Below are 21,701 nucleotides of genomic sequence, written 5' to 3' on the forward strand. Positions count from 1 at the left end.
GGGAGGGGGGGGGGGGACAAGGATGATCATATTTGGGGGTCCATGGCATTTATAATATTGAAAACCCCTGGCTTAGAATGAACCTTTTATAAAATATCTTAAAATTATTTCGCTATTTTGAAACACTAAGTTTAAAATGTTTATTTGGGATGTATGCACAAAAACTAGGACATTTCAGAGAGAAGTCACATAAATTGTCTTTATTGGAAAGCAAACATCTATACAACTGAAACTTACACTAGTTTAATTTAAGTCAGTTTCAAGGGATCTAAAAACAATGAAAAAAAAAAAAATGATAAGACAATAGTTTTCATGTTGATGGAGGACTGCCCCAGCCACTGCAGTTATCTTCTTTTCGGACGCTTTGAACAAAGGAAGCTCCTAAATGACATTATAAAACACCCTATAGATGACCCTTGAACACTGTTCTTGTGCCAATGTGAGTGAGCTTCAAAAGGAGGGGTGAAAGAGGGAATGTCCTTCACACTGATTTACAGGACAAATTTGAGGCACAAAAGACAACCCAGGCATCTTCTCATGATAGCCGGAAGTCTCAGTGTTTACTTTTTTTAGATTTCTTGTGAGAACGGTGAGGCGATCGTGACGGAGATCTGGATTTCTTTGAGGATTTTTTGGGCGTTCTGGATCTGGACCTCCGTGACCTCTTAGGTGTTCTTGGGGGTGAAGGAGACCTAAAATAATTTTTTTAAATTACATTATTACTTTAAGCTTCCATAAACATGCATGTACTGAAAGACAAAGACAAGAAAAGCAAGCCACAGGATTGAGTTTTAAGCTGTGACAATGAAGATTAAGAGATGATACTGTTCGTTTACCTTTTAGATGACTTGCGGTTAATGTCTCTTGGAGAGTCTTTATAAGACGACCGAGAGCTGTCTTTTGTATAGGATCTATCAGAGCGCTCTGATCGTGGTGAGGGCGACCTGCCGCGCCTGCTGCTGCTACTTCGGGTGGGACTGGGGGAGGGACTATGCCTTCGTTTTCTGGGGAGGAAATACAATTGTTTAAAGACAGCCAAACACAAAACAAATGTATTCAAAAATCTCCATTTCTTAAATCCTGAAGAAATGTTGAGGTATCTTACTTTTCTTTTCTGACCGGTGTGGAGTCATCTTTGTCCTTCTCTTTGTGAGACACATCAGATTTATCTTTGTCTTTTCTCTCTTTTTCCTTCTCTTTGTCTTTCTCGGTCTCTTTCTCCTTCTCCTGAAAAATGTAGTTTCTATCAGAATAGTAACACTAAAGAAATGGCAAAAACAAACAAACAAACAAAACTTCATACTAACCCGCTGTAGTAACTTGTCCCGGTAAAGCTCAACTTGTTCTTGAATACTCTGTCCAGATTTTTTGGGTCGTTTTCCAGATTCAAGCTCATCTTGAAACTTCATGACTTTAAGCTACAACAGACCAAAAAAAAAAAAAAATGACTGAGATTTCTAAACGGCTTTCAAGCATGTGAAGAATTACATTTAGTACATTTTGCATTTAGGTATACCTCGATTTCTCGTAGTTTGGCACGTTTCTCTTCGCTCATCTCAGAAAACTTGGCAGATTTTGAATCATATTCTTCTCTAACAGGATTACTATAGGACTGCTGGTCTGCAGCGCTGGAGCTCTTGAGAGAGTCTTTACTCTCAGTTTCACGTGTTGCACTATGACAAGAATGTGAAAATGCGATCAAAACATGACAAATGAATTTCAACCTGCAAAAAACAACAATTACAGTTCCCACACCTATTTAAGAAATTTCAGAAATCGTTTTAAAGAATGCACTCACACAAGCAATTTCTAGCCAATGAATTATTAGAGCTAGAACAACTTATCACTATGATAATTACCAAGAAATTCCAATGACCTTTCCATGAGATTTCCAAACCTAGTAGAACTAGTAAAACATACCTTGTTTTACTTTTCTCAGATTCATCTGGCAGATCAAAGATTTCCCATTTTGATGTGGTTACAGCTAAAAACAGAGAAAAATCATGATGGGATTTCAAAATTGTCAAAATTTTATGATGCGTATACAAGGAAGAACCTAAGGTTTAGACAATGTCTTAAATGTCATCTGGACTAACCTTGAGCCTCCAAAGCAGTACCATCCACTTCCTCCCATTTTGATGGGGCTACCTTAAAGCCTGGTTTTTGATCCACTAAAAAAAAGAAGAAAAAAAAGGCATTGAACAACATTTATTTTAGAACATATGCCATGACATTCAGCAACAGTAATGTAATTGTAAACTATATTCTTTTTGATCTTTAAATAGAGCGATGGGCTAAATGTACCAAGCAGGATACTAAATGAGAGTTGAATGTATGAAGGTTAAATAAAAAAATCAATGTCGTCAGCATTCTTACAAGGAACACCATCCAGATCATCATCTGTTCCCTTGATGGGCATTCCATCCAGGTCCTCAAGTGGTGCACCATCAATTGGCGCTCCATCTATGGGCATGCCGTCAACATCATCGAAAGGAGCACCATCCAGCTCCTCCTCCACTATAGGAGCACCATCAATGTCCTCCGACCTTTCTGGTTGCTAAGAAAAATGCAATCATTTTCATGTTCAGCTGAACTGTGACTCAACTCAAACTTGACCACTGAAAATCTATGAATCATAACTCAATCAGTCAGTCTCTACAAAGCTAACCTCCGGCAGCAGGTCTGCAGTGTCCTTTTCAGAATCGAGACTGACGAGTCCCAGGAAGATGTTCTGAAGCTTAATCAGGAATGGATCGGGATACACTGCCCAGTCTTCCCACGCACGGAAACAGGACATTACTCGTTGCTGTGAGGACCAAAATAGAAAAACATCAATTCAAATCTTAAAGTCAGAAAACAATTGTGTGTTAAAAGAGCAAGATGGCGCACCTTGAAATTCTCTGATTGTAAATGGCCCTGTATTGTCTTATAAGTGGCATTTAGGTCAGAAAATATCTGGCAGAGTTTTGTTTCAAAGCTGTAAAATAATAAAAGCAAAACAGACTGAATAAACAGACAAACAAGAATACCTTGATTGTGCACTCAAAATAATTGTGAGACTTACAATTTTCTGTAATAGGAGGCATTAGCAACTTTTGCAGACGAGTTATACAGCACATCTGACACCAAATATAACCTTGCAATCTGAGGGAGGGCGGAAATGCACATGTAAACAAAAGTGATGAGACATCCACAATTCTTTGTTAATCGTAATTCTGCTGTGTAAGAGTGACCTTCTTTGGCAGAGGTGTTTTAAGTATGGACAGAGACTCAGCAATGCATTCCACGATCTCTTCGGCCGCATCAGCACGCGCGAGGCAGAAAAACATGGCGCCAGCTATGTCGCTTTTCCTTGGTGTGAGACCTCGGAGTAACTCCTCTAATTTATCCCTCTCACTGCAGAAGAGGAGAATATTAAGTTCACATAACCAACAATTTTGCCTATAGCCAAAAGCCTAGCAGCTCCATTCTAGAAGAATTGAGTATCTCCATAAACTCCAGATTTTGATACGTAGACATACTCGTCTTTCAAGGAGCCCTTCTTGCTGCCTTCTTCATCTTCTTCATCATCATCATGCTCCTCGTCTTCAGGAGTGCCATGTAAATACGGGTTAAGAGGTGGCGGTCGCCAGATAGATCCGTTCTTAAAAATTCTGAAGTCTTCCGTTTTCCATTTTGTTGGAGATTCACCCTGCGAGTGGAGTTTTTTAAATTTTTATTTTACATCTGAACACATTTCAATACGTTTCTGCCAAAAGAATAAAAATAAGTAAGACTAACCTGTAATATGGTGTATAACTTCCACCGGTAATAAACATGAGCAGGACCTTGATTTTCAAATAAAAACCTTTTGAATTCAAACAAAAAAAACATGTTTGATTTAAGGACATTCTCAGAATACAAGTGAATTGTAAAAATCACTTCCGCATGACTTAAATCACTTGAGACAATGTCAGAACCTTAAAGTCGCGATGAAACAGAAGAAGCGAGAGTTCTTTTATATTGTGACGTACATTTTAGTGAAACATTGAAAAAATGGGACTTGGTTCTATTCACTGTTGATTGGATGGAGGGAGTTCTTAATGGGAGATTGCAGTTGAAAGGGGGTGGGTTTAAGATGACTACATGATTGAAGAATTATTTTTAAACATGCATATAGAAAACAGATTGGGTGAATTTTTATTTCATACCTACTTTAAACCACTGGAGTTAAAAGAAAGAGATAAAAATGCGCTCACCTGTAGAGCGGATTGTTGATCTCTCGGTTCATGATCATGGCTTCAAACATTGGACCCTCACGCACAACAAACTCGATCATTCGATGGATGAGAGAGAGCAAATTCCTACGAGAAAAACACAGTTAAAGCGAAACAGATTCAGCGCCATCACCAGCCACACCTAAACAACTGCTACTGCTACAATATGACATCTGATGAAATGCAACATCCTTGCACTTACTATCCATGAGTCAATAAACATGTTTGAGCTTTTAAGATTTAAAACGGACTGGCAGTGTGACAGCTATAACAATCAAAACATTTAAATCCTCTCTACATCTACATCTGAGTCTCAGCCATAGCATTCTGCCCTTGTAACTTATAATTGGACGTGCTACTGAGATACTAAATTTGAGGCCAAGTAACAGTGATCTTTCTTGCTTTTTGACAATAGACAAGTGTGGATGGAGAGGGACAAAATCATGTAAGCACTTCTAGAGCCAGTTAAGGGATAGGAACAACAATTGGCTTCCTGACTGGCTCGTGAAGTGGCCGATAAAAATCAACAGATGATGTTTTTCAAATGTACTGAAACACAAATCACAAGTATTGGAGCCGATCATACCAATGTCAGGCAATCATTCTGTATACTTTCCCCAATCCATCCTGTGACGCTTTTCTGGTCCCTCGCTGCTGCAGACAGTTCAACTTGTGCTGCTCACCAAGGCCAATGTCAAAGGTCACTGAGACTATGGGGATTGGGTGTCGCTTTTGTGCCATGCTACTGGGGCAGTTGAAGTGAGCAATAGCCAGAGGGCTGGTTTTTGTAAAACTGACACTAGGAGAATGTGTGTTGTGTAGTGTTTTAGTTGCTAAATTAGTAGTGTAATGAATCAAATCTGATGTAGTCTGATGAAATCTGAACAATTCTCTCAAAAACACCCAAACTAGTGGAAACACTGACATCTAGAATAATTCTGTCCAAAAAGACGACCTACAAACACCAGACAGAATCAAATCAATGTACACTACTGCCTGAAGTTGATGTTTTTAAAAGAAGTCTCTTATGCTCCAAGTATTTGATTAAAAATACAGTAAAAACAGTGATAGTGAAATATCACTACAAATGAAAATAACTTTTCTGTTTTATCAAATTTTTACAATGTAATTTATCCCTGTGATGGCAAAACTGAATTTTCAGCAGCCATTACTCCAGTCTTCAGTGTCACATGGTCTTTCAGAAATATTCTAAAATGCTGATTTGGTGTTCAAGAAACATTTCTTATTATTATCAATGTTGAAAACAGTTGTCAAGCTTAATATTTTTGTGAAAACTGATATTTTCTTCAGAATTCTTTCAAAAAAAGTCAAGAAAATAGAAATCGAAATCTTTGCAACTTGCCTTTACTGCCATTTTTAATCAATATAATGAACCCTTGCTGAATAAATGTATTAATATCTTTAACAAAAACTTGAATGGTTAGTGTATATCAACAGAAACGAAAAAATCCACAGAACTCTCTCTACTGATATGAGCTTTTCTATCCGAGCAGTATGATGCAAACCCTCAATGCATGTGTGTGCCTTGTATTGTTAGTAGCTGCTCCTTATTTTCATGCAAGGCCTCAACTATTGCTCACTCAAACCAGCCTCTGGTAGCATGGATATGGCCAATCTTTCAAACTACAGAGATGGGATAAGTTCTCTACATTTCATAAGAATTTGGAAAAAAAGAAAAACATGTACCTTTCTGTTGGGATAACCACTTTGACTATGGCTTGCGACAGAGTCTGGATATGAAGTCACATCAGATAATAAACATAGAATATATGTGAGTATTGTTAAAAAGAAACAGGCATAACACTAAATGCAACATATACTACTTTTATGACCATGCTAACCAAAATGTTTTTGTCCCACGTATGCCAAGTTACCTTCTCAAACTCCTCTTTGCACTTTGGAGGGGGAGGCATAGGAGCAGTGGGGTTCTTCAGCCTCTCTTTGGGCTGGGCATTGAAGGGCAGTCCAGAGGGTGGAGGCGGGAGTGTGTGCTCCATCATTGAAGGTGGAATTACAACAACAAACGTGTTCTACTGTGTCAGTTTTAAAACTTGACTGAACACATTCCTTAAAGAAAGAGCAGTTGAAATCATATATCATCTGCATCCATAATATATATTTTTTAAAAATCTCTTTACATTTCTTTCAAACAAGCAATATCAAAAAAAGTATAGTTTCATCCTAACTTGCAGCCAAAACCTATAAAATGTCTTGTGCAATGGATAATCTACACTCCAAAACACTTACCGGTACAATCAGCATGGTACATATGTAATTTACATGACTGATTTATTTATAAAAATTGCTAATTTAATAAATGCAAATTTAGTAAAATAGCAAGATTCTAAGGGCAAAAGTTTTTAGAGGGTGGAGGCGGGAGGGTGTGCTCCATCATTGAAGGCGGAATGTATATGGGGTGAGGAGGAATTGGTACACCTTTGCCCCATCCCAGTTTCATTTCAAAATTCATTATCATTTTGCCTGAAATGGACAGCATTCGGCAAATTATTAATTGGTTTTATGGGAAAGCGATTTTTTTTTAAACAATATCTTAGAAAGCAGGATGGCCAATGGCCAAAATAAAGCTGATATAGACCTATATGTTAACACACTATTTATAGGCAGCAAGAAACACTGGCATAATTCCTGCAAATAAATGTATATTTAATATTTTCTAAAAACAACTGTAAAAAACTGATATGCATAAATATGGAAAAAAAACTGAACTAAGAAAAAAATCTGTAAAACAAACAGATTTATATTTTAGATAGCAACTTCTTGATTCTGTAAACTTATTATTGTATTTTTCACAAATAAAGAAGTCAATAAACATGAATATGAAAAATAGTAGTATAAACACAGAATTCCAGCTTCCGACATATCTCACCCAAAAAGATAAAACTTATGTGATAAATAAAAAAAATGCAGATTATCGGTTGATTTATCGCATTACATCAGTCAACCACTAGATTTAAACAATAAATATATTTACCATTTAAATGTTTAAGTGCACGTTCAGCATCTCTCCTCGTCATGAAGGCTACAAAACCACAGTTCCTTTCCCTGGCCCTTTCCTCATCAGTCCTGGGCCACATAATTTTCACACTGGCTAATGGACCATAGCGACCGAATTCCTGACAGAGCATCTCCTCATTCATCTGGAGCATGAGAGAGTATGTTTTAGCATGGGAAACTCTGGGTTTCAGACGTTACCTAACAACAATTATCAGGAAAAAAGAAAGACCAATTACCTGAGGATTTATGTTGCCCAAATAGAGATTTGTAGTTGTCGGATCACCAACATCGTGTGAGCCAGGAGCAGAATCATCCAAGACTGAAAAGCAAAATAATAGCTCTGAATAACAAGTGACGTTTTACCATCTCTTCTTCCATGATGGGATACATAAACAGCAAAATGGTCATTGCATTACACAGTATATAAAACAAAATTACCACTGGACGGACGGTTTCTTCGTGAAGAACCATCCGCTAAAAGCAGAAGAAAAGCAGTGTGAATTTTGTTTCCTGAAATTAAAAAGCGTATACGCTGCTGAATTGTGGCAGTGGCCAAGACATGTAGGAGGGGCACAAACTTCACTGGGTCCATGAGTGAACGTAGGGGGAAACAGACTGTTTCGGTGAGATTTTTTTTTTTTTTTAAATCCTTGAATAAAGAACTTACAGGATCGCCTTCCTTCCGTTGTGGGAAGAGGCTCAAAACGACTGACTCGGCCCTTCAACCGGTGCCGTTCATCGCGCTCCTCCTGTATCCTAAAAAACAACAACAGAGGGTTAAACTTCAAATGATCATTTTAAAGGTGCTGCCATTTATTGAATAAGAATTTCAAGAACACCTACTGTTTCAGTTCTTCTTTGAAGAGTTCAAGGTTGCTCTTTTTCTTTTCTTTGTCTGCCTTCTTTGATGCCTAGGTAATATAAAAGAAAAAAATGGGTTATATTTTTATATAACATAGCTGCTTTAAAGGGTTAGTTCACCCAAAAATGAAAATTAGCCCATAAATTACTCACCCTCAAGTCATCCTAGGTGTATATGACTTTCTTCTTTCAGACGAATCCAGTCGGAGTTATATAAAAAATTGTCTTTGATCTTTCAAGCTGTTTAATGCCACTCAGCGGGTGTTGCATGCATCCGTCCAAAAGCAGTTAAATAAAATGCGCCCATCCATAAAAAATTTTTAAAAAGTGTCTCACACGGCTCCGGGAGGTGTAGCGGCTCCTTCTGTAGCGAATGGTTGCGTTTTTGTAAGAAAAATATCCATATTCAAAACGTAATAATCACTTTAATGTAGCTTGCGCTTTCATACAAAAACGCATCGATTCGCTACAGAAGGCCATTGTTCACCCCCCGGAGGGGTGTTTTTTATGGATGGGCACATTTTATTTAACTGCTTTTGGACGGATGCATGCAACACCCGCTGAGTAACATTAAACAGCTTGAAAGATCAAAGACCATTTTTAATATAACTCCGACTGGATTCGTCTGAAAGAAGAAAGTCATATACACCTAGGATGACTTGAGGGTGAGTAATTTATGGGCTAATTTTCATTTTTGGGTGAACGAACCCTTTAAAATAAGGTCAGATGGAAATAAATGACAAAAGACTCACATTGCGTTTATCTAATGCTAAAAACTGTGGTGGAGTTTCCAAAGGTAAAAAACTTTTAGTCTCCAAAATCCTTGATTTCGGTTTGTAGAGCTTTCCTTTCTTGTCATCAGCTGCCACTTCCTCTGTAATAGATACACAACATATATAAAAGCAGAGACAATTAAGAGGAACGTACAATAAAAATATTTGCTATTTTGCATAATTTAAAAGAAAAGTCAAAGAAACATTGATCTATTTTGATATTGATAAATGTATTCATAACAAAAACTAATATTTTTATTCCGCAAGGATGCATTAAATTCATGAAAAGTGACAGTAAAGATGTATAGAAATTTCCATTTTAAATAAATGCCGCTCTTTTGATTTATTTATTCATCAAAGAATCCTGGAAAAAAAGTATCATGGTTTCCACAAAAATATTAAGCAGCACAACAGTTTTCAACATTGATGATAATAAGAAATGTTTCTTGAGCAGCAAATCAGCATTTTAGAATGATTTCTGAAGGATCATGTGACAGAAGACTTGAGTAATGGCTGCTGAAAATTCAGCTTTCCCATCACACCGGTGATTGAATAAGTTACATTTTAAAATATATTAGAAAAGAGTGATTTTAAATTGTAATAACATTTCACAGTATTACAGTTTTTATTGTATTTGGATGAAATAAAGAACCCTTGGTGAGCATAAGCAACTTATTAAAAAACATAAAAAAAACACTTTGATCCCAGATAAAAAGATCACATGATAATCCTACCTTTAGTAGCATTAGCGATCCCACCACGAACAAACGTCTTCACTTTTCCTTCACCTCCCTCAAAAGCAGCGAGAAATTCCTCGTAGATCTCCGCAGCTGCCCTTTCATCCTCCTGTGAAAATCACAGATTGTGTCAGATATTTATCAAAGTGAAATAATGTTAAATGTGTCATAAAGCTAGGAGATGTATGGCAAAATTAAAACAATGTGTTCTAAAATAGGCCAAAAATACCAAACATCCTGGAATCATAGTCTGACTTTAAAAATCAAAATCACAGTCTGTGTACATCATACACTTCGCAATTTTCTGTGAAATCTGTCAACTCCAACCACCCAACATCTTTAGACTGGATCTAACTTTCGGCAACTGGTGTCGACTCCTTTAGACTGCGCATCGGGGAAAAATCTGTGCATAAGTCAAGTAATGAAAGCCAGCCTTTAGACCTCATCTGCTTACCTTCTTCTTGAGTTCATCCTGTTCTTTCTTACTTGGTGTTCTTTTCGCAACCGCCATCTTGCCGATACTGAAGGCCTTTAACTTACTTTCCAATAAAGCCTGCATGAAAATATGAAAAGAATGAATTATACAAGTCAGAGATGGCATGAGTTTCCTCAAATAATATAGACCTTGGTTTCTTGGCTAAGGAAAAAAAAAGATGTTAATGCACTTATATACAGTCCAAAACACATAAAAACAAAACGCAACAAAAGGGGAAAACAAGACGAGGACGGAAATAAATAATGAACGTATCCATATTAGGTAATGGTTTGTTTAGGTTCTCTGAATTAAAGATGTAGCTGTTTGCCATGAATAAAGAGGTGCACTTTGCAGCAACCTATCTCTGAGTACATAAGGACAGATGAGCTGGAGTGGCTAATATAACACCAGAAGTAGCACAATCATATACTACACAGATATCAGCTGCGTTTTCATTTCTGTTGACTCGTTCACGTGGTTAGTAACTACTAGTGAACATGATCATGTTAGCTCGTCAAAGCAAAACCAGCAAGTTACCACAACTGTGCACACACAAATGCGCAATTAAGATATTCTCAATGCTAATAAACAATGTCCATCTCCTCTCTATAGGGGTATAACGTCCAGAAATCAATGTAATACAGTAATATTTGTAGACTAACGTTACGCTCGTGTTAGCCCTGTCAGCAAACAATAAACACAAAGCAACTTATTTCATGTTCTATGGTGGTGTCAAGGGCATAATGAAACATAATATAAGAAGATCAAATGCAGCATATATGGCCAACAGATTTTAGTCTGTTAATGTGTATTATAGAAATAAAATCTGTGAAGCCACCGGTTGTCTAAGTTTGCTAACCGCACTGCTAGCGAGTTAGCATCACAACCGAGCAGCTCAATGGACCTTTCTCGTAACACACAGCGACACACTATCGAATCAAACTCAATATCATCCCGCTTTTATTATCGTAAACAATAAAGGTCGAATTTAATATACAGATGTAAAGTAGAAAAGTTAAAAAATACCTTAGAGTTGGCTTTCTGCGCCCCACCTGGCGTTTTGTCCGCCATTTTGCCCGACACTGTGCGCGAGGCGCGTTCGTTCACTCTCTCCCACTGAACGAGTCCATTTGACGTCTATTTCTGAACTGAAGACAGATCTGAGTGAGTCTGTCACAGTCTGTGTACTGGTATATGTGTGAGTTATGTGAACTGTTATTGATGCACAAGACACCGGAATTCAGAATGCACTTTTAAAAGAATTGTATTGTGCAATGCATGTGGCGTCTGAAGCTGGTTTACTGGCCTTAGCTCAGCTGGTTGTCTAGCTGGTTCAAGCTCGTCTCCTAGACTGACCAGATGAAAGCCTGACCAAGCTGGGAGATCAGCAAACCGTATATAACTACCCACTTTACAGTGGCTGCACGCCTGGAACTGCCGTGCTAATTGATTTGCAACAAGACATGACATGCCAGTGTATTTCACCTTTTGGAACTGTATTCATTTTCAATATACTAATATTCATAGGCCTATCGTAATATTTAGTGAATTGTAGCAGATTCTGTATAAAGATGCAATGCTGCATAAAAGTACTAGGGCCTACTAAAAAAATGGTAGCTCTGACCCACCAGAAGCTTTGCTTCTCTGTAAAATGAAATGCAGCATCAGCCTTCAACTTGGCAGTTGTCATGACATTCAGTATTTAGAATTTCATATTTTCACGGTTTTATATCATAATTTCAAATTCAAAATATAACATTTCTGCAGCAGTAATTCCTGCATAAATGTATGCCACCTCTGTGCAGCATTAATCAGTGCACCTTTTTAAAATATATATACTGTACACTTCAGATGCAGCCTCTGTGCAAACGGTAATGCAAAAAATATGAGTTTCAACTCACAAAATAAATGTAAATATGTAATTTATGTAGACAGTGAGGTAGATGTTGTCATGCAAATAAGAAAACTGATAATAGGCAGCATAAAAGGCCTTTCAAACCCTGAAATGAGTGTATGCTGAATTGCTTACAAATTACTCCTTTTATGCAGAATATTTCACACATCAGTAAAGCATAAGTAGCCTATATAAGAACTCCAATGTATTCTGCATTTAAGTTACTCAGGTTTAGTATATAACCAGTACTCAGTTTAAACAGTACTCTGTTTTAATATTCATGCATATACTTTATTTGTTTTCCAGTAGATTTTCAGTATCATGTTGTAGTCGAGGTAGCTGGCATGACATTTTTACAACACCACCTAACGATAAACTTGAGGGAGCTTGAAACTATTTATTCTTTATAGGGCAACAATACACTGTCAAAAACACAATGCACAAGTAAAAAAAAAACAGTAGAATTCACATTTTGACACATTTTCAAATGATTTTATTATTATACAATTGAAAACATAACCCAATCAGTAACGTATCATTAAACAAATACACAAAAAATAAAAAGGTTGACCTTTAATTGATTTGTTTGCATTGATCTAATCAGCATGAAAAAAGTCAGCTCAGATTATGTATTTTGTTTAAAATTTAACAAAATTTAGTCCACTTGATAGGTAGGCAAACTAGTTTGTAAAAGAACGTTTGCAAAAAGAAAGTTTGCTAATGCAACCAGAGACGACTGAAAAACTTCTTCCAGTCACCATATATTCTCACCTACCTGTCTGATTGAATGAACAGTACACGGTATTGTGAATAGTAAGAGTGTACTATGAATATAATAGAAATGCATTTAAACCTAAATTTAAAGAAACAACATTAGAATAGTAATAAACAGGCATTTGTTGAAGGATATGTGGCTTCGCTCTTGGCATTCACCGCGTGCCTTAATTGAAATACATTAAATCAAGGTCCACTGTGAACACGTACAGCGAGAGCCTAAAGTGCAAAGAGAGATTCATCTGGGCCTGATGAAAATCTGAATCATCATAGATATACATCATGACTTGGTCCATGCACCGCAGGCCAGACAAATCGTATTCTGCCAACAGGTGTATTTATTCAAAAGCCTTACTTAAGGCCTATTTAGATATGAATCTCATCCTGGTTAAATAACGCTCAATGTTTCCTTATCTGGTGAGCCATACTGGAAGCCTGTGTTCAGACGGACAAAGCACACAGCCAGGGGCAGTGCGTTCAGAATGCCTGCACATCCAAGGCATCAATACAGCCTTCCATCCCTGTAACCTATAAAACATCAAAATCATAACAGTTTAACCATGATGGCAACCAGGACTATTCGACATGCAATACACAGAATAACGTCGAACATTAGACAACACACGCAAATAAATCCCCAAATATAAGCCTCATATAAAACGGATTAATGATCCCAATATTCGCTAATTAAATCGTACCAGAATACGCAGAAGATTCATAGGGTTATTATTTAATCCCACTGCTGTCGGCAGGAAGCATCCGCGATAATACCCGCAGCATCACTGCATCATCCCACAAAGGTGGATGAGACTTGTTTATTATCTACGTTTGTTTTAAGATTTTGGACTTCGTGTACATACCTCCGTGAAGCGATGCAAACCTGTTCATATCGCTGATTAATATTAAAGCGGACTTTCAAATAAATGACGAGCCAACGACATATAAATATGGAAACTGCGCCGAGCGCTACATTGCGAAGGAGGCGTGACGTCACCATGCAGCCAGATGTTCAATCCGTGCGTCCTTGAGTTTAGCTATAGGCTATTAGCCAACAAAGGACGTGCCAAACGATTGATTGATTATAACACTTAAATGACAGTACTACCAAAAAAATAAATACAAACAAGAGAAAAATACAAACAAACAAAAAAAAAAGTAGCTGGATTCTGGCATTAGGTAGTGATTACATTTGAAATAGATACATTTGGGCAGAACGCATGCCACATCAAAACATGAAATGGAGAGCTGCTATGATTATGTTATGTTGGTTCAATTCAAACATGTAATACAAATCTAGTACTAAGAAAAAAACATCTTCAAGTAACAACCACGTGTTGGTTAATCATTACATTACATTTGAACTACAAATCAAGACACTGAAATGTAATAATACTTCTGTTAACTGTTGACCAACTAGCAGTTTACCAAGTGGTAAACAGTCTTACTTTTCAGATTCAAATTAGACTAATCTACCTTTTTATGCAATTGACTTTATGACCAGTCTTGGAGGAAAACATTTACATTACTATCTTTAAATACCAGTCATTAAAGACTTTAAAGACCAAGGGCTGGTTGCATAAACTGCTTAGACTAGTCTTAAAAAGTTAGCTATCTAATTTGTTAACTGTTTAAAGTCAGTTACAAAAATGTAGGCCCAATTTTAAGAAGAAAAGTGAGACTCATCTCTTTGCTAACTGCTAGTTGGTCAAACTAGTTCTTAAGACACAGTCTTAACGTAGTGGCTATGTTTATGCAACTGGCCCCTGAACTCTGTCTGTGTGTACGTGTTCAAGTGATATGCAGGTAAGTGTGAGTGTATGTGTATGTGCATGTAATGTGTGTGTGTGTGTGTTCAAGTGAATGTTGGGAAGTATTCCAAGTGTGAATCTGTAAGTCATTATTTGCGTGTGTGTTTGTACATGTGATGTAGCTTGTAGCCTACATGACAGAGAGAGGGTAAGAGAGAAGGAAATTATTTTAAAAAGCTTTTTACTTAAATTAAAAAGGGGAGATACCAGACTATTGAAAGTGTTTCTTTATTAATCCATAAAATTACAATTTTGTTATGTCATGGCAAGCTTTTACATCAATGTTGTGATAAGGGACAGCATTTTGGGACGGTTGCAACAACATGTTGCAACTATCCCTATACTGACTACCCTGATAAATCTTGCTATGCTAGCTTTAACACATGCTAGCTATGCCTGTTAGAAGCTAAGAAACACTGATTAAAAATGATATGACTTTACAAGCTTCACACAAACAGTTTAGACAGTATGACAAATAATTTTTTATACCTTGACATTTTTATTTATTTTTTGCAGAAGGAATGGTCACGTGTGGCTGCTTTTTTTTCAAGAAAGAATGAGGTCTTAATTGAGCATGTGCAGCATGAATAACATTACTGTAGTTCATTCCTGATTGAAGGAATAAGCCATGTTACAACTGCATCTTGTTGCAACCCTCCCCACTTTTTTCTAATTGTTTGCAAAAACAATAGTCATATTATTGTTGTCTATTATATATTTTGTCTTTTACATTTTTGGTTTTCTTTAATTACGTAGTTTGTGTTTTGCTGTTACATAGACGAAAATATGCCTAATATGCGGTACGTGACAACATGCCCCACTATTGTGTTCAATTAACTTTATTTATTGAGTAATAGCGGTGGAAATGGACAGCAACAGGGGCGTCATGCACTTATTATTTTTGAGGGGGCACGAGGTATTACTATTTTTAATACGATTGACTTTGTATTTAACATGAATTTAATAACGTGAATTTAAGAAAAAAAAACATTGTAAGTTACTAATTATTGAATTATTAATGGTCTCGTTCTGTATCGCGTATCTTGTCAGTGTCTGCGCTTGCTTGGAAGTTTTTAGTTTTATTTAATTTGAGATATTTGAATACGTCAACAAACTAAATGGAAATGAAATAATATATATATTGAATTTATAAATGTGTATGTATATATATATATATAGTTTTAGCTTTTAGTTTTGGATCTGTTTTTAGTTGTTTTAATACTACAATTGATTGCTTCTGTTGTCCTCATTTGTAAGTAGCTTTGGATAAAAGCGTCTGATAAATGACTAAATAATAATAAATAAATACTAATTATACCACTTTCATTGTACAGAAAGAGAGCAAAGAACATTTACATTATCAAAGAACATTATCATTGACTTAAGTCTAGCCAGAGTTCAAACACTAAAAAACTCCCATTATAATCACTGAAGCTGTTTACTGTGAAATGCATATCTTACTTACATCGTTCGCACATCTGCACTTCGTTGTTTCTGATGAGAGAATTAATTCGCCAGAGAGCAGAATTCAGACAGCGACGCGCGCAGTGAACAAAAACCCGGCGTTTCAGCGATGACTCATCTGAACGCCTCTGATTGGCCGTTGCAATTTATAAACTTAACAGACTCGTGTGTGATTGGTTATAATGCGCAGCGCTGTAAAACGCACCTGTCTCTGGCTCAGCGCCAGCCAGCCGCACATCACACCCATCTGATTGTATCAATTATAAAAAAGATTATTCGGCTATTTTTTGTCTTTTGGAAGCTGCATTCCAAATCCACTTGGCTCGAAAATCTGAGGGGGAATGGGCATGACGCCTCTGGACAGCAATATGATTAATTCATTTTACATCTTGTGGTTTACTCTCTCTTAAACATCTGGAGGAATTACGTAGGCTACCTACATATCTTTGTAAGGAATTTACTTCAGTTTTGAATAAGGCGTGGGTCTTGTGTCTCTTTAAGCTGGTGAGAGACAATTCCGTCCAGAGTTTTCTTGGTTAATGTTTGACTAAACTTGACCTGTACAAAGGTGAAAAACATTAGGCGATAGCTGTCAGTGGGATGTGAGGGGCTCATTCCCTGCCCCCTTTACGCAACACCCGCTCAGAGAACATGACAGTCGATCGACTCGCGCAGATATGAAGTCTGAAGAAGCTGACAACATCGAAGAATTAAATAATTTACCTGTTGATTCTATTCGGATTGCACCGTATTTGTCTGAACTGAAACAAAAAGCAGAAGCAGAAGTAAGCATTCGACACTTGAATTTGTCGGCAACTTTTTTGATCCGGTTTCTTCAGGCGAGAGACTTTGATGTGGCGCTGGCGCTCAAGGTTTGTAGCACTCCTTTAAACGATGACTGAACTCCACTGATATTAACTTGTAAACCAATCCACGTGCTTTCTGTAGTATAGTGATACCGTTGGTGATACGTGATTTGATTAGCAATAATATTTACTGTATATATTTTATATATACATTGACACAGTGCATTAATCTAACAGCTAATTTCCGAATTATATTAATAATTTATGCGAAAGAAAATAATGCATAATGCATTTCCAAGCATATCATCGCTATTTTGGTTTTCATAATTGTTGTTTTTACCTATGATTTATGATTACTGAGATCAATTATAGTTTGCTTATTTTCTTCCTTATATTGTGTTTATATACTTGAGTTCATTTTAAACTGTATATGATCATTTAGATCGGGGTGTCAAACTCAATTCCTGGGGCTAGTTGTTCAAAAAGTTTAATCTGGATCAGAATGATCTGGATTTGGAAATCCCATGTTTTGCTATCCAGGATCAGGTAACCCATCTTACTTTTGTGCCGTTTTTTTTTTTTAAAGCAAAATTGGATCGGATCACCCTGATCCAGATATACACTTTTTCAGATTTCCAAATCTGGATTGCTAGTGCGCTATGGAGCTCCTAAAGCAGGGCTGTCCAAACTCGGTCCTGGAGGGCCGGTGTCCTGAAGAATTTAGCTCCAACCCCAATTAAACACACCTGAACCAGCTAATCAAGCTCTTACTAGGCATACTAGAAACTTAAAGGCAGGTGTGTTGAGGCAAGTTGGAGCTAAACTCTGCAGGACACTGGCCCTCCAGGACCGAGTTTGGACAGCCCTGCCCTAAAGGGACATGGTGATGGAAAAAAAGGGCAAATGTTTTGCATTCTAGTTTTGCATTGCATTTACACAAATAACTACTTCTGACTGGTCCATCTCCGATGATTGTTGTTTACAATCAGTGATAAAAAAAAAACAAACTTTAAATTAAATATAATATCTTTGCTTGATATTGACAGCTGTTTGGTGATTTGGGGATATATTACATATTACAAATGTTGTATTTTTTGGACCAGTTATAAAGTTTTATTACATTTTTGTTCCTGAAATACACCCTTATGCTGGGATCAGAATAATCCTTTTTTTTTTTTTTTTTGATCAAAAGTATCCCAATCTTACTAAAACGTTTCGAACAACACAAACTGAGGATTTAATCCAGATCAAAACCAAGATTGGATTTTGTGATCTAATCCGAATTCAGAATCCTTTTTTTCTTTTGAACAACCCATTTTCAAGATTTGATCCAATCCGATGGCCAAATCTGATCAGATTACTTTTGAACAACTGGCCCCTGGCCTTTATATTCAATCCTAATTAAACACATCTGATCCAACTAATCAAGTCCTTCAGGCTTATTTGAAAACTACACGGTATGTGTGTTGGAGTAGGCCCCTGGCCTAGAGTAACCTATTTACTGCAGTTTTCTGCCTCTTCATTTTTATTTAATGTAAATGTACATTTCTGGCCCACCAACATGTTCCTTCTTAAGTCTAGAATTGAGTTATTTCAGCCACGTTAGCAATTAGATTTACAATTATCTACACAACTGTATATGTTTATAGCTGACATTCAGATGCATTCAGATGTCAACCCAACCATAATAAATGTAATGAGCAATTCTTCTTTGAATTATGTGTTATTAAGATTTTGTCCCAATAATATTCTTAAATTAAAAAACTTGAGACTAACATATCATTGATCTTGTATTTTTTTATCCACAGCTTTTGATTAACTATCATAAATTAAGACAAGAATGTCCAGAAATAACAGCTGATCTGCGGCCATCATCCGTCAGTGGACTTCTGCAAAACAATTACCATGGAGTTTTGAGATCACGAGATGATGCTGGAAGTCGAGTTTTAATCTATCGGATTGGCAAGTACATACACAAATCATTTTTTAAAAGTCGTCTTGTTCATTATAATGATGAATATCACAAAATTTCAAATGTTTTCAGGTCAGTGGAACCCCAAAGAATTCACAGCTTATGAGGTTTTCCGTGTAAGCCTCATTACATCGGAGTTGATTGTTCAAGAATGGGAGACTCAAAGAAATGGACTCAAAGCAATTTTTGATCTCCAAGACTGGTGCTTCGCACATGCCCTGCAGATAAATCCTTCTTTGGCAAAAAAGATATCTTCTGTACTTACAGTAGGTATCCATTAAAATATTTTCATGAAAAATTTATAAGACGTCACTTATTCAGATTTCTGTAGAAGATCTGGCTTTAACACCCCTAACTTCATCTGCTAAAACTTGCTTATCAATGTCCTGTATAGTTTTTTGTTGATTCTCTTTCTCTTATTGCAAGGTTTTAATATTACCTAAAAAATGCATATAACAAATATAAAATCTATTTTGCAGGACTCCTTTCCTTTGAAAGTACGTGGCATCCATTTGATAAATGAGCCTATTTTTTTCCGTCCTGTCTTTGCTATGATCCGTCCATTTCTTCCAGACAAAATCAAACAACGGGTTAGTCACATTTAAGTACATATATGTGTGATATTAAGAGTACTCACTTTAAAAGATTAAATATCTGTGGTGTATTTTTATTTATAGATTCATATGCATGGGAGTTCATATGCCCAAAGTCTCTGTGATTACTTTCCAAAGGCTATCCTCCCTCCTGAGTATGGAGGAACCGGACCCAGCATAGATGAAGTGTGCCAAGATTGGACTGAGTACATCATGCAGTCTGAAGACTATCTCTATAGGCTCTCTCTAGACTTAGGTGGAGGCGATGCTTCTCAGTCATCTGCCTATGAGTGATTACAATGAAGGTATTTCTTACCATGTGCTCTTTGTGCTAGATGATGTAACAGATTCTGCTGGGGCAGGTTACATATAGTCTCCGAAAATCAGGATAATATTGCTGACTTAAAATTCACCCAAAAATTGAAATTTACTCACCCTCAGGCCATTTAAGATTGTCCACTGGAACAGATTCTGAGAAATTTAGCATTACATCACTGCAGTGAATGGGTGCCATCAGATTGAGAGTTCAAAGAGCTGATAAAAACATCACAATAATCCACAAGTAATCCATGCGACTCCAGTCCATCAATGAACATCTTATGAAGCAAAAAGCTGCATGTCTGTAACAAATTAATCAAGACTTTTTTTAACTTCAAACAGTTGCTTCCAGCTAAAAAAAAAAAAAGAGTCCTCTATCCATAATATTGCTTTCTCCAGTGGAAAAGTCATCTAATATGAATAAGGAAAAAAGCTCTGTTTATAAGTGAAAAAAGTCCAAAACAATTCTAAACAAATTTGTCTGTGGATGACCTGAGAGTGAGTCAATTTTCATTTTTGGGTGAAACATTCCTTTAAATTGTAAAGCATATTAGTGTAAACATATATGCTTTGCTTATATACTTGTACTTTTTTTTTTTTCATATTGTACATGAATTAATGGTGCAACTTTTAAAATTGTATGCCTAGCTCTCCTAATATTCCAGACTGGGGGAAAAAAAAAGAAATTCCCAGTTACTTAGTTTGACTAAGTCATATTTTTGAATAATGTGATTTTACTGAATTCTTTATCACACAGATATTCACTGCAAGTACTTGATGTACCTCTGAAGTTACAATATAGCATCAGATATCATATTTTGTGTTTACTTTTAGAAGAAGGATTCCACAGTCACTTGTAAATAACACAAGTAGTGTACAATGTTGTGCGTGACCGAAATATCAAAGTGCCTTTCTTCTTTTCCTTGTGAATTGTCAAGGTTTTTATTGTTGTATTTTCATAACAATGGACATAACTCAGGATGTTACATAAGTCTCTGTGCTTCTAGAAGTTAGATATCAATTATCATGAACTGCTTCATTATATTGCTGCTCTTAAGTCAAATGATCTGTAATGTAACTGTAAACTGCAGCATTTATTAGCCTTTGCTGAATTTGAAATAAATAAACAGCTGAAGACATGTACTTATTTAGTCTAAACCAAGTGGGATTACAAAATGGCACTTTGGTCTAGTGCCTTTTGCTCTGACTCTTAAACAAATATAAACAGAGACTAATGACCTTACTGGAGCTCTTCATGTTTACAGATTTCCTTAAATGTGAATTTCTGAAACCATGTATATAATCTAATTCAGGGTGTTGCATTCTTTCTGTCACAGTGTATCTAAAGACAGAAGAAAAGGACTGTTTTACATTATTTAATTGTGCTGTCCTCACTTATTATCAAACTATGACTATTGTTTTTTTTTATTTAATGTACAGTATCATAATGATAAAAAGTTATACACAGACATATTAATACACAATGTGCAACTCAAATAAACCTGGCAGCCAAACAATTGCAAAGGTCATTGTGTGAAATTCTTTCCCCAACTGATTTTTGAAATCTGTGTTATTCAGTATTATCTGCAAATTCCAACTGGGTGGCTATGGTAAGCACTCCATTCCTTGCTTATTCTTAATATATTTAATTCTTACAACATTTTTATTATAGATATATGATACAATTGTAAGATATAAACAATAAGAAGATATATTATTAATAGTAACAATAAGTCACTAAGAAATCAATTAAAACCATTGTTTTGTAGTCTGGTTAGGGACATAAAACTTGAATGTTAAATCTCCAGGGGGAACCAAGAAGATCCTAAGATAACAATCCCTCCGTATAAGCATGGTGTCATTGCGTAAGGGCCATATCCCCATGTTTTTCTAGGGGGTACTATCTATACAGTACAATTGGTCTGCATTTTTAT

At 36.4% G+C, this 21,701-nt stretch overlaps 2 protein-coding genes across 5 annotated transcripts; one reads left to right on the forward strand and one right to left on the reverse strand.

Annotated features, from left to right (window-relative positions):
* Nucleotides 1–183: 183 nt before the first annotated feature.
* LOC107674121 (U2 snRNP-associated SURP motif-containing protein-like) lies at nucleotides 184–11,308 on the reverse strand. The gene is made up of 27 exons (XM_016468019.1): nucleotides 11,165–11,308; nucleotides 10,118–10,216; nucleotides 9,661–9,772; nucleotides 8,906–9,027; nucleotides 8,136–8,203; nucleotides 7,960–8,048; nucleotides 7,731–7,766; nucleotides 7,529–7,611; nucleotides 7,270–7,435; nucleotides 6,685–6,758; nucleotides 6,152–6,289; nucleotides 5,964–6,007; nucleotides 4,239–4,343; nucleotides 3,781–3,847; nucleotides 3,522–3,691; nucleotides 3,234–3,396; nucleotides 3,065–3,144; nucleotides 2,890–2,977; nucleotides 2,669–2,806; nucleotides 2,377–2,557; nucleotides 2,097–2,171; nucleotides 1,921–1,984; nucleotides 1,517–1,673; nucleotides 1,308–1,418; nucleotides 1,106–1,227; nucleotides 837–1,004; nucleotides 184–692 (listed from the first exon to the last, which is right to left on the reverse strand). The coding sequence occupies exons 1-27, from the start codon at nucleotides 11,207–11,209 to the stop codon at nucleotides 554–556; spliced, it is 2,904 nt and encodes a 967-aa protein (XP_016323505.1). The 5' UTR covers nucleotides 11,210–11,308; the 3' UTR covers nucleotides 184–553.
* A 5,360-nt stretch (nucleotides 11,309–16,668) lies between these two features.
* Nucleotides 16,669–21,291, forward strand: LOC107674130 (alpha-tocopherol transfer protein-like). 4 transcript variants are annotated; one of them, XM_016468038.1, is made up of 6 exons: nucleotides 16,669–16,950; nucleotides 18,693–18,846; nucleotides 18,929–19,122; nucleotides 19,336–19,446; nucleotides 19,534–19,754; nucleotides 20,110–21,291. In XM_016468038.1, the coding sequence occupies exons 1-5, from the start codon at nucleotides 16,756–16,758 to the stop codon at nucleotides 19,741–19,743; spliced, it is 864 nt and encodes a 287-aa protein (XP_016323524.1). In that variant the 5' UTR covers nucleotides 16,669–16,755; the 3' UTR covers nucleotides 19,744–19,754; nucleotides 20,110–21,291. The 4 variants fall into 4 exon arrangements, with proteins under 4 accessions (XP_016323524.1, XP_016323517.1, XP_016323529.1 ...); XM_016468031.1 differs by lacking the exon at nucleotides 20,110–21,291 and adding an exon at nucleotides 19,891–19,979; XM_016468043.1 differs by lacking the exon at nucleotides 20,110–21,291 and having other exon boundaries at nucleotides 19,588–19,979.
* The last annotated feature ends 410 nt before the right edge of the window (nucleotides 21,292–21,701 follow it).

The sequence above is a fragment of the Sinocyclocheilus anshuiensis genome, unplaced genomic scaffold (genome assembly GCF_001515605.1).
Source record: "Sinocyclocheilus anshuiensis isolate Anshui unplaced genomic scaffold, SAMN03320099.WGS_v1.1 scaffold962, whole genome shotgun sequence".
Lineage (NCBI taxonomy): Eukaryota > Metazoa > Chordata > Actinopteri > Cypriniformes > Cyprinidae > Sinocyclocheilus > Sinocyclocheilus anshuiensis.